Source organism: Melitaea cinxia, chromosome 10, assembly GCF_905220565.1.
Source record: "Melitaea cinxia chromosome 10, ilMelCinx1.1, whole genome shotgun sequence".
NCBI classification, from domain to species: Eukaryota; Metazoa; Arthropoda; class Insecta; order Lepidoptera; family Nymphalidae; genus Melitaea; species Melitaea cinxia.
This window is the reverse complement of record NC_059403.1, coordinates 9676339-9689581: the sequence shown is the minus strand read 5'-3', so window position 1 is coordinate 9689581 and position 13243 is coordinate 9676339. Positions and strand designations below refer to the sequence as shown.

Here is a 13243-nt window from a genome sequence, read left to right as displayed (position 1 = left end):
CTTTTTTAATATGAACATACAGCACAAAATTGACCATAAAATTAATACATGGCTACAATTCCTGCAACAAATAATGTATATAGTGAAAAGACCACGGAATATTTGATTCCGTGCTTGTTGAATGGATAAGAAATGGCCTTTAAGAACAGAATCACTATAAAAAATATAAGAAATGAATTAAAGTCGTATTATCTGAACAGCCTGTAACTGTTTGCAACAAACCGGTATTGCGCCTCGATCGCCTTCCCTGCGTACGCATTTATACCAAACTAAAATATTGTAGAAGACTTACCTTAGTTCGTAGAACTACCCAACTTATTGTTAATTGCCTAAGTAAACTGTATTCAAACTTAACACTCTGGACAAATCCCCGCGATGTTTGGTGTGTATTATTGTATTATTTTTTATGTAACATGAGTTTAAATAATTTTTTAGCATTTTGAACTAATTCCAGTTATAGTGCAAGCAATAGACAGGGCTATATTTAGTATTTTCCGCAAGAAGAACGAAGGCTAGCGATACAGACCAGAGGATTTGTATGTTAAAGTGACAGTAAGCACACAGCTCGTAGAGTCGAGAGTCAATAAAACAGAAATGTTCTCAAGTGAAGACCACGCACTGACAAGTCCTAAAAAGGACAGAAATCTTGAAAGGAGACACTGGAAATCGTTAGGCGAAAGTGAAATTATCAGTTTAGAGGTCTATGGTGGAGGCCTACTTTTAACAGTGGACATTCGACGGCTGATTCGTGATGAAGATGATAATTATGATTAATTAATCTACTAAAAAGTTTCGCTTTCGAATTTTCTCACGAATGTCAACGACAAAATGTTTTTATTGCTGTCACAATTATTAAAAGTCATAAATATAACCAGCAGTCAAAAACGTCACTATTTTATTAACACTAAAAAATTAGTAAAAAAATTGTAATAACTTTTTTGCAAGGAAATGTTAAAAACGTCGATAAGAATTATGTGTACAATAACAAAGTCCATAAACACGCCGATACCAGTATTTGGTGAGTAAAAGGAAACGATTTCTTCCGGTTGAATCCTTTATAGTTGTTTTTTCAAACGTTTTTATTCTAAAGGGATTGAAGGACGATACGTATCTGCGCTATATAGCGCTGCGCTTAAAACGAAACAAATAGATGAAGTAGAAAAACATATTCGTGCTTTCGAAAAAGAACTTGTTAAACCAAAAATACTAGAATTCCTCGAAACGGGCATGATTTCTTCAACTGAAAAAGCAAAACTTTTAAAGGAAGTCGGTGAACAAACAGGTTACAAACAGCTCTAACAGTAGTTTTATCTTGTCATTATTCGTCATTACGAACATAATAACCAAACTTATATATGTTACAGGAATGCCTCCAACAGCAGTGAATTTTTTAGTAATCGTAGCCGACAACGGTCGCTTGAATTTATTGAAGCGTATCATTAAAATGTTCTTCGCGGTCATGCAGGCTCATAGAAATGAGGCTTTATGCGAAGTTATAACCGCTAAGCCTCTTGACGAAGAGTCACGCAGAGCCCTTATGGATGCCCTTAAAAAGTTTGTAAAGGAAAAAAATATTCAACTCACTGAAAAAGTAGATCCAAAGATTATAGGAGGCGTAATAGTTGGTGTAGAAGATAAACACATCGATATGAGTATTTCAAGGAAGATTCAAATGTATACTGATATTATTAAACAATCAGTCTAATGTACATTTTCATTATTTTTATTGAATTCAAAAAAGGAGAACTTAATTTGACCGTATATATAAGTATATATGTTTTTTTATGTATGTTCGGCGATAACTTCGTCGTTTATGAACCGATTTTGATAATTCTTTTTTTGTTGAAAAGTAGATATCCCAGGAGTGATGGTACCATGATAAGGAAACCAGGACCTGATCATGGGATCCCAGAGAAATCGAGGGGAAACCCTTGAAAATCTGCATAACTTTTTACTGGGTGTACCGATTTTGATGATTTTTAATTTAATCGAAAACCGATGTTTATCATGGTCACATTTAAATTTCATCGATATTTGATTACAACTTTTGGAGTAATCTTTGATAATGAGTATTTACTTGACTATTTTTTCGTCTACCTACGTTGTATTACTTGTCGATGTAATTGAAGTCGTTTTTTTTTTCGTTTGCCAGCAAACACAATTATTATTAATAATATTTTAGCCTATTTTTCAACAACAATTCCAAAACAATTCCGAACTATAAGTCGGTCGACACTTTTACAAATTTTTACTTACGTTAATATCGCCGTGCATAATGCAGATTTAGATTTGTAAGTAAGATTGTATATATATATATATATATATATATATATATATATATATATATATATATATATATACATACTACACCGTTACTCATTAACCGTCATCCTAAATAAAGCCTAGGTCTAATGTAAGGTAAATTATAAGGTGCAATAAAAATATTTTATAAATAGGAAATAATTTATTTAATAATAATACTTATAACAAACTTTCATGATAATTAATTATGGCCAATTATACCACGTAATTCTAATAATATTATAATATTCTTTGACTTTTATAGAAAGGCGACAGCACCATATTTATATATACGCTTTTTATGGTAAGGTAATATACGATCGGCGTATTTACCAATGTAGTCGCCCTTTGAGGGGTGCTTGCATGGTGAGTTTTCTAAAAGTACTGGGATTTTCTCAGCGTGAATTCTGAAATTGATTCTATCTGAAGTGATCGATCCTGTCATTACTCTTTGAAAACTCGATGTAAGTACCCAAAGTTCTTCTTCTCCTTTCATATTTTTGATAACTTTCATACCACTAGAAAATTGTAAAGTTTCTTTGTTGATTGCGATTTGATGGAAATTGTGCTTAGAGAATTCTGTGCCGGAATTCCAACACCAGATACCGGGAGGTTCCATCAAACCAAAGTATAAAATGCCATTGCTGTCCATTGCTTCTGCTGCTGATTGGTTCGGCCGCTCTTTAGGAAATTCCTGTAAATTTTAAAGACACAAATAAAGTACTATGTTTCTTTTTAGGTACAAAAAACATGAATGAGTTTTAACCAAATAGTATAACCTAAGCATGTTATTTACTGTAATATATACACCAAACATTATAATGTTAATTTATTAAATATGATTTTTATGTATGAAGTTCATAAAGGTAAATACTAACATTTATGGACTGGGGATCAGCGTTAGAATCATTGATGAAGGAGTCATTTCTGAGCACGCTTGTTCGGACTACATTCTCCGTTGCAGAAGCTAGCGCGTGGAAGTAGAGAAACCGATCATTTCCAATTATGTATGGAGACAGCGCCATACCCAATATACCGTCCATGAGGTCGAAACTTTCCCCTTGAAATATTTAAAAAATATGTATTAAAATTATTTATTTATTATTTATTTTATTTTATTAACATGCATGTAAGAATATAAAATACAATTACTAATAATAAGATGCTACATAAACTCGTTCTAGTTTTACCGGACATCAGTTTTGTCGACATTATCACTAGGTACGTACTTACGTACATAATATATTCGACTTTAATGTTGAAGTACATCATTTTATTTTCAAAGCATTTATTAATTATATAATAATCATCATACATCAATTGGTTAAACGCTGCAAGCCGATAGACCGACCAAAGACCAAAGTTTAATTTGATTCAATTAAATTTTTAAAATTTATTTTAATTTATTTGTGATATGGTGTTATTGTATATTAATAAAATATTTTTTTAGGTATCGTTTTATGTTTTTTGCTGTTAAAGATTCCCGTAAAGCTAAAGAAAGTTCTTTTATAAGATGTGATATTATATAGCTTAATTTTCTTTTACCGTACAAGTTATTGTTTTTCGGTAACAGTAACATATAATTACTTTTTTGTCGGGTGACAATACTATTGTGGTCTAAATTCTAAGTTTTAAAGAGTCGTTAAAAATTCTTCACTTAACAAGGTGAGCTTCTTATCTTATTATGTATAGGTATTATTTTACAATAGTGAAATAATTTGTGATAATTATTTTTGAATTAATTTTTTATTTTAATAGGTACAATTTCTTTTAAAATTCGTAATTGTAATGTATATATTTTATCTAAGTAAGTTTTGTACGTTCTGCTATAACTTGATAAGCCATAACTTATTATCGACTCAACCAGAGATTTGTAAAGTTGTAGTCTAATTGAGTATGGTATTTTCAATTTAAGTAATGGAAACTTCGCCAAGATAGCTCTTAGTTTGTCACTGATGTGATTTATATGGTCTTTCCAATTAACTCTGTCATCAATAATCAATTATAGATAGGAATAATGAATGTCTTATTAATACATAAATTAACTCGAAGTTGTATAGCCTATAGATATCTTTTTACACGGTTCAAATTGTCTCTGAATCCAACTTTCATCGCAATCAGAGCAGCAAACTCCGCAATAAATAAATTTATAATATAATTTATTGAGCTTATATTTATAATAATAGTTAAATAAATTGTACACGACTTCAAGATAGTATCTCTATATTAATCGTATTGTATGTTATGTCCTGTTATTTATATAGATGGTATTTATAGGAAAAATATCCTAAATTATCTTTAGGCGTTTGTAGTCAATGTTATCAGATTCTTAAAACAAGGTTTTTGTCTTATTTATCCGATTCATTTGAGAGATTTATGAACGCGGGTGATTGATTTATCTGCTAATGATTTATCAGTGAACTACCTAGCTTACTCCATAAAGCCGTTAAATCATTTTCCATTATTACGAATTCAAAATGACCCAATGAATAGATGACATTGTACATCTTGGCCGTTGAATTTCGAAATTCTAAGCCTTCCCTTTAAAATGTTCATCAATCTTGGCAGGCAATTCTTGGCAATTTTGAAAACGTAATTTGGAAACTTGTTAATAGTGATAGTAGAAATATACCGTCAATAGTGAAGGTTCCATATGAAGGATAAGGATACATGTTCTTGCTCGTCATTCTCCACGAGCGGTCTCGTAGCACGTCGACCACTAACAAACCAAACCCAGATACGTCAGCCACGTACACAAATGTATCAGAGCAGTCACTTGGTGTTACGCCTCGGACGTCAACTACCTGTGGACATAAAAAATGACGAAATCAAATTAATAAAAATATAACCAACTATAGGATAGGATAGGCGTTTAAACTTGCAAATTTAAATCTGAAAATCTTGAATAACCTACGATGTTTGAAATATATAACGTACTTAAAATATCTTGACCGGTGGTCATAGTTTTTAATGATTACTGGTACATTACTAAAAAGTTTTACGAGATGTGTAGAAACGTTATAAACCTTGCTATCTGATTTTGAAAACATTAAGATAATTACAAATACTAAAAAGAATTTAAAATATCTTTAATAACTAAAATATTTCAGTTATCATTTTAAACGACATATCGTTAATACACGGAGCGCGTTCCCACCACGTCTAATTTTAATTTTCATGTTTCACCAATATTTTTAGACAACAACGCTCAGGACTCATCTTCAGGACTAATTTTTCTACCATTATATAAAATATTAGTTACTCTGATATTCATTATTTCTTAAATTATTGTGATATCCAAAAAAAATCTATTTCGATCAGGTATTAATATCTTAATAAATAAAAGCAACCTTAAAATTAGTAACAAAATAAATTCTTGTTTTTCAAGTAGTTTAAAGAATTTTAGATAGATTACAAATTTATGCACAACTTAATTCCAGCTAATTATTTATCAACATTTATCGTCATTAGTAGTGATAATACGTTCATACTGTTTAATTTTCTAGTCCGTAGCAATAGCATTTTTTATCACCTACTTTTTTACTTACAAAGCTACATTTGCTGAAATTTATCAATAATAATAGTATTTGAAGCACTCTATTTTTAGTATGCGTTTAGTATAATCTTACCATGGTATAAAACATGTCTCTTCCCGCTGTCTGTCCCTATGTATGCTCGGATCTTTAAAACTACGCAACGGATTTTAATGAGGTTTTTTTAAATAGATAAAGTAATTCAAGAAGAAAGTTTATATGTATAATAAAACCATAATATGGTAGAGGAACACTGATAATTTTAGAGGTTTCTAACGTATCTTTTGTTGTTGATAGTGTCAGCATTGCACCCGTGTGTAGCCGGGGCGGGTCGCTAGTTAGTATAATTATAGTATTAAAAAGTAAATATTTCATTAGTGACTATGACCTAAACTTCGATTACTTACGTATAAATTACATTGCATAAGGTATATACAGATAACTTACTGGAGTGATAAATAACGAAGTGGCGATATAGCTCGAATTATTTGGACGATGTCGGTATATGAGCTGGTCAGTGTTTAGATCGAAGGCCAGTAGTTGTGGGGGACAAACTGCGTTTTCTCCTATTTTTCCCGTGTCCATTACCCACATTCGATTACATCTGTCTGTCTGAAATTGACATAATATGATTTGATTCCTCGAGATTTGTATGACTTTTACTTAATTAATTTTAATCATTACATAGTATAAAACGAAATCGCTTCCCGCTGTCCGTATGCTTAGATCTTTAAAACTACGCAGTGGATTTTGATGCAGTTTTTTAGTAAATAGAGTTATTCCAGAGGAAGGTTTATATGTATAATACATGAATAATATAGTAGAGGAACACTGATAGTTTTAGAGGTTTCTAATGTGATGTCGTAAATAAACACATTTTTTGCACTTACATTGCAAATATATATTTTATATTTAGTATCAGCATTGCACCCGTGCCGGAACCGGGGCGGGTCGCTAGTATTTGATAAGGCAGTTTGCAATGACCCAGTTTTCCTCCTCTGGGATTGTGATTTAAATTAAAAAAAAGATGCATCTATATTAGCTAACTGTTACTTAAACATAGGATCTTGGGAACAGACGATTTTGTGTGTGTATTCAGCATATTTACTTCTATCAATATTATCTATTTAATTTTTTTAGCAATATACTTATACATATTAAAACAAACACTAAAAATTATTTTTTCTTCAAAAGAATTTGAGTAAAAGAGTCTTTACTTATTGTGACATTAGAAGGAAGTCAATGTGGCGTAGGTGCTAACACATAAAATTAAATATTGGCTTAGGACGTAAAATTATGTGAGTGTATGTAAGTAGTAAAATGTAATTATTGTCATTTCTTAAACATATAAATTATTATCAACGCGTTTTCATAATGTTATACGGAATTTTTCATAATATAAGTATAATTTAGTAGTTATTTATACAGAATCTATATTCCGAATCGATAGCTTCACTTTAACCGTAATTAATTCATCAAAAACAAATATTATTTGTTATTTGAAAAATGACGATTCAAAAGGGTTTTTGAAACCTTGAATAAGATAAATTTTGATTTTTAATGTTTAACATTTCAAATAAACATACTTACAACACAAATGCCTTTAATTGATTTGTCTACAAGTATTTTGTGAACGCTAAATCTCCCAATTATATGACACAAAAACAAATAGGAAATAGAAGATAAAATTAATATATAAGGTCAAGTGATGTAAATTAGTACAACAAAAACGTAACCAGGTCATTAATTTATCTAATGTTTTTATAACTTAGCTGCGATATAATTGTTAACGTAGTTTATCTAAGACGAAGCGCACACTGAGACGCAACGCAATAATATCTAAAATGAATAGTTTGGTTTAGAAAGAGTAGTTAGAGTGTGTTAATTAGGGTATGTCTAAAATACGCTTCAGCCTATAATACCTCACCGCTGGGCATAGGCCTCTTTCCCCATGTAGGAGAAGGATCGGACCTTAATCCACCACGCTGCTCCAATGCGGGTTGGCGGATATATTTCTTACTATAAGTAACGATCGCTATCAGGTGTACATGATAACAACCGGGACTAACGGCTAAACGTGCTCTCCGAAGTGCGGTGGGGAGACCCTCAAGGACTGCACAAACACCCAGACCACGACAAACATCAGTATGGCCAATATAAATGTTTGTCATGTGCGGGGATCGAACCCGCAACCACCAGCGCAACAGCTACAAACCAGTGCTGTGACCGTTGCGCCTAAGCGTCGTCTAAAAAATTAAACGTGAATGTAAATAAATTAAAACTGAACTACAAATTATGGAATTTGGCATTGTTTAAAAGAATATCTAATAACAATAAAAAAAATGCTGTGTGGCTACGGCACTAAAGAATTTAGCCACCCCCTCTCTTCCCGTGGCTGTCGTAAGAGGCGACTAAGGGATAACAAGGTTCCACAACCACCTTGGAACTTAAGAAGCCGACCGATGGCGGGATAACCATCCAACTGCTGGCTTTGAAATACACAGGCCGAAGACGGGCAGCAGCGTCTTCGGTGCGACAAAGCCAGTACTGTGGTCACCAACCCGCCTGCCCAGCGTGGTGACTATGGGCAAAACACATGAGTTCACGTTATTTTTGGCGTAAACTTGTGGAGGCCTATGTCCAGCAGTGGACTGGATAGGCTGTAATGATGAATGATGAATAAAAAAAATGAAATAAATATACTAATTTTTTTTTCACTGCCCGACGTTTCGCATATGATTGCTGTAAAGTACCCGAAACGTCGGGAAATTAAAAACCTTAATAAGCCGTGATAAAATGCGAAAAAGTTGTTTCACTATAATGAGTGAAATTCGCGTACACAATGTAAAGCCTAAAATAAAAATTCCTAAATCTGCCCTAAAAATCAGGAGTTGGGAGTGTTGGTTAGAAACACGAAATAAGAAGATGGCCCTTAGCATTATAGCGCTTTCTCTTTTTTTTTTTTTTTTGAAAGATCGCCTTCTTAAACGCTTCTATAAATTAGAATATCTTCGTTCTTAAGTATGCTTAGTATGCTTGATAAAAGTCTTACTTACAGCTACTCTGAAAACAGACGTCATTCCATCACAATTGCTTCCTTGATTGTCATGCCAAGAATAATCTGGGTAGCCTCTTATCAAACCATCATCCTCAACTGTACCTAATGTCACGGGGCGACCTTCGTCGAACCTCGGTATTGCCACGAAAATTCGAGATTTGGCTGGCCCTTAAACGAAGAAACAAACTAGATAATTTAGTATCTATTGCAAAAAAATTAATTGCGCAGTTTATTTTTTTTTATATGTAAAAATTAAAAATCCAACTCATAATGAGCAATCTAAGTATGTTAATAAGCATTAGCTTTAACAAAATGCACAAAAAACTTACGATTTTTAATTGAAATTGAATTTACATGTTTTATACGTAATTATCAAAACTCATCTCTAAAATTTTCGCAATATAAAAATTAATTAATATTTTTTATTTTTACGTTTTATTTATGTAATTATCAAATAAAGAGACAATATGTACAAGTTCACAATTATATGTACAAAAAAGACACTAAGGTTTGTACAATGCTACAGTTTACAGTTCATGACGGGTTCAATTTTTATACAATGTTTTTTAAGCTTTTGTTTAATATTATTGTTTTTGATACATTTAACCAAATATGATGGTAGTAGATTTATTAATCGATGGACTATGTAAGAAGTCGTTTTATCCACCTACATTGCTGGCACGAGTTGTGTTGAACTGGTTTCTCGCTACGGTCCGTGTAAATGTAGGATTCTTAACACGCTTCCTAAACTTACTATTCCAGAATAATAATGGACATTCATAGTCTTGCCCTCACGTTTGATTACATCGCAATATTTTATTAAAGCGGTATTAAAGTACATAGTCTTATATTTTCAAGATCAGTGCTATTATCAGCATAGTTGATATGTTATGTTTTTAAACTTATTAATTCACTGTCTTTCTTAGTATTTTCATTCTTTATCAGATTCAAACGAGAACTCGCAATCTGACAACACGAGACGCGCAAAGTTTAAATTAGTCGCTTAGTTCTCGTCGGTATTCTAAAATTTTATATTTTATGTCGCTATTCTTCATTATATCCCTACCTTAAAAAAAGATGAATGAAATTGGTCACGTCTTAAGGTGTCTTGGTATGGCTAAGTGATATAATAATTCATTTATTTACTTGTATATACGTAAACAGATTAAAATTTCTATTTACTTAATAGGCGTATTAGGTAATTTATATGTATGTTTTATCACCTTTTCTATGTTGAACGTCGACATCAATCGGAATCGAATTTCCAGGTATAAAGTAGCGATTTGCTAAAGCTGTTGCTCGGGCGGCCTCACTAGGGAATACAAAGTCTAACTCCGCCCACTGTTTGACGATCCTGAGATCCTTAGCCCCTAGTCCTGACCAGCAACAAGCTAGACAATATGATAATAAGAAAAATCTGTCTATCCCGTACGCCATTTCAGTTTTATAGATGTCCAAGAGATATGGATCTGTAAAAAAGAAAAGAGTAATTATTAAAAAGGATGTTTAAAATCTTAGAATTGAGTCGATTCTAATCATAACATTTTTCTAAAAACATGAATTAAATGAGTGGGTACTCATTATTTAAAATGGTTCAGATTTTTTTCCATTAGACTATATATTATGTCTCGATACTGTTAATGTAAACGTCACAAAAACTTTTGCCTATATTTTCATTCGCATAGATCTGAATTATCTCATTTTATTGACATCATAAAAAGTCATAATATCACACGTTTGTAGTATGTTTAATTCAGTCTTTACACACACACACCCACATATATATATTTTCTGCATAAATATATATATGCAGAAAATTATTAATCAATTTATCAGTGATAATGTTTTCTATATAGTATATATATGCTCATATTTATTTAATATTATTTACGGTAGGTACAACTACCTTATTACTTTACGATATAAATTATAAATTAATATTTATATTTATATAAAATAGAATTACCATATTGACTAAGAAGAGATCTGCATTCTCTGTTATGATGTGATGAAACCATTTTGATTTACTAATTGAAACACACTGATCCCATTTGCTATATTTAAAGTAGTTTTGTCATTTTCAAAATATTTAAAACGAGGTATTGTCACTGAACAGGCGGATAGGCACAATTGAAAAGATAAGGATGCTAATCACATTTAAATATTTAGCACTGTTTATCAATTCCTGTGTGATATTGAAAGTATAATAAAATTGTGCGTATTAAATTTCCGTCGGATGTCACAAAACTGTAATAATAAACATTTCCGATGCACACAACTTGAATTTCGATTCTTCGATAATAATATAATTAATAAAAAACAAAACAGAAACATTTACGGTTCACGATTACGGCAAAAAGTTAAATAAAGAATGAGAACAATTTAAGAGAAACGTGTAGGTAGGTACGAGCTTAATATAAAACTAAGCGCCGGTGTTGAACCTAAGAGATTTGGTAACCGTTACAACTATTTCAATAATTTATTATGCAAAATTTAAAAGTCATTCTTTATTTTAACTCAGTTTTTAGTGTTAATTGTATTGATAAAGTATGGCACGGTTGCTATAGAAAATATAATGTTTGTTATGTATGCCTTTTGACAATAAAGATTTATTCCATATTTTTACCGCTTTAATATCCCGACTAGAAAAAAGTTCAGGCTCAACCAGATCATGTATCTGGACCGGATCAGGATTGAATGAGGCATACCTGATCCGGCAAGCTCTATCAGGACCAGGTCTGGTCCAGACAAGGATAGCCCTATGTAAAACATAATCAAGTATGGTAGGGCATACTGGATCAGGACCCGGTCCGGTCCAGATAAGGACAGCCTGATGTAAAATATAATCAAGTATGGTAAGGCATACTGGATCAGGACCCGATCCGGTCCAGATCAGGATAGCCTGATGTAAAATATAATCTAGTATGTTAAGCCATACTGGATCAGGACCCAGTCCGGTCCAGATCAGGATAGCCTTAAAGAAATTACGCGAACTGAGCCTGAATCGCGCTATTAATGTTTTTAAGCGCATTTAGTATCTATACAGTTATCAGGACAGTCTAGCAGGGAGTCCATTTCTACACAGTGGAGCAGTCGTAAGTAATAGGAAATAGTTAATTAATAGTTAATTATTAGAAGTTAATAAATAAAATTTAATTAATAATAATAATTAATTAATAACATAAAAATAAATAAAAATAATTAATATTTAAAGTAAAAACATAAATAAATAATACAATGGAAAAAATAAACGGAAATAAATATCATAATAATTGTAACATATTTATAATGTCAATTCACTTTTTTTTTGTTAAACAATTTTTTTCAATAATATAGGTACGTTCGTGTTTTTTAAAAGGACCAGACCGAACCGGCTGATCAGGATGAGATGAGATTTCCTGATCTGGACCCGATCAGGAAATCTCATCTCATCCTGATTAGGTCCAAACAAATCATCTGCGTTACATGCTTTATCTAGTCCTAATCAGGCATGCCTGGTCCGGTCTTTTTAAGGAAGACGAAAAAATTTCTACTCGGGATGTTGCTGTTAATAAACATTAAATAGATGTCTATCTCGTCTATCAATACATTAATTGTTTTCCGATAAACGTTAGGTCGGGAAAAATGAAGGTATGTTTTATATAAATAAGTGACACAGACTGTTACTAGTATCATTATCAAGAACGAATACACGTATTTTAAAAATATACTGAGAGCTATTTAAAAGAATTAATTTAAAGTATTTAATGTAAAACATCGATATAAAAATATATCTAACACTTATTTAAACAAAAGGAAATGATTATAGGCCGAAAATTTTAGGTGAACACTATACTCCAACTCTTTCGCGATTAACTCTTAACTTTTTTAATTTTATTCACTTATCACCGTATATTGTAAAAGTCCTACTGAAATGCTTCAATGATCAGACCGCGTAATATAGGTCGGGATATAAGGAAAAATCGTTGACCAATAAGATAATAATTGTTGTTGCAAGATAAAAGCAATATAATAATAATAGAAAATGACTGCGTGACTAAAGATGGAACGACTATTTTCATTGTTCTTTTTATTGCGTTTAAAAACATTTCTACTGTAAAACAATCGGACGGATTCCGTGTTCGCACGAACTCTTAAATATGAATCGTCTCATCGTGACATTGAACTTGTCTTGTTGAGTTTTAACAATTTAGGCACCGGCGTGGGGTAATGACGACCGTGATTTGATAATCACGGTTTTGTTTCAGTATGAAGTACTGACATATTCATGTGTTAAACTTATAATTTTAATTTATCGTTTGTAATATCAAGATAAAGTATATATATAAATATATAATATGTAAGTATATAA

General features: G+C 31.7%; 2 protein-coding genes across 2 annotated transcripts; one reads left to right on the top strand and one right to left on the bottom strand.

The window, feature by feature from the left end:
• The first annotated feature begins 972 nt into the window (after positions 1-972).
• On the top strand, positions 973-1709 carry LOC123657260 (ATP synthase subunit O, mitochondrial-like). The gene is made up of 3 exons (XM_045592833.1): positions 973-1018; positions 1091-1282; positions 1365-1709. Exons 1-3 carry the CDS (start codon positions 973-975, stop codon positions 1703-1705), a joined length of 579 nt encoding a protein of 192 aa, XP_045448789.1. The 3' UTR covers positions 1706-1709.
• A 740-nt stretch (positions 1710-2449) lies between these two features.
• Positions 2450-10972, bottom strand: LOC123657052 (major royal jelly protein 1-like). Its single transcript, XM_045592650.1, has 7 exons — positions 10859-10972; positions 10116-10361; positions 8891-9060; positions 6282-6446; positions 4934-5105; positions 3180-3361; positions 2450-2995 (listed from the first exon to the last, which is right to left on the bottom strand). Exons 1-7 carry the CDS (start codon positions 10908-10910, stop codon positions 2561-2563), a joined length of 1422 nt encoding a protein of 473 aa, XP_045448606.1. The 5' UTR covers positions 10911-10972; the 3' UTR covers positions 2450-2560.
• Positions 10973-13243: the final 2271 nt, after the last annotated feature.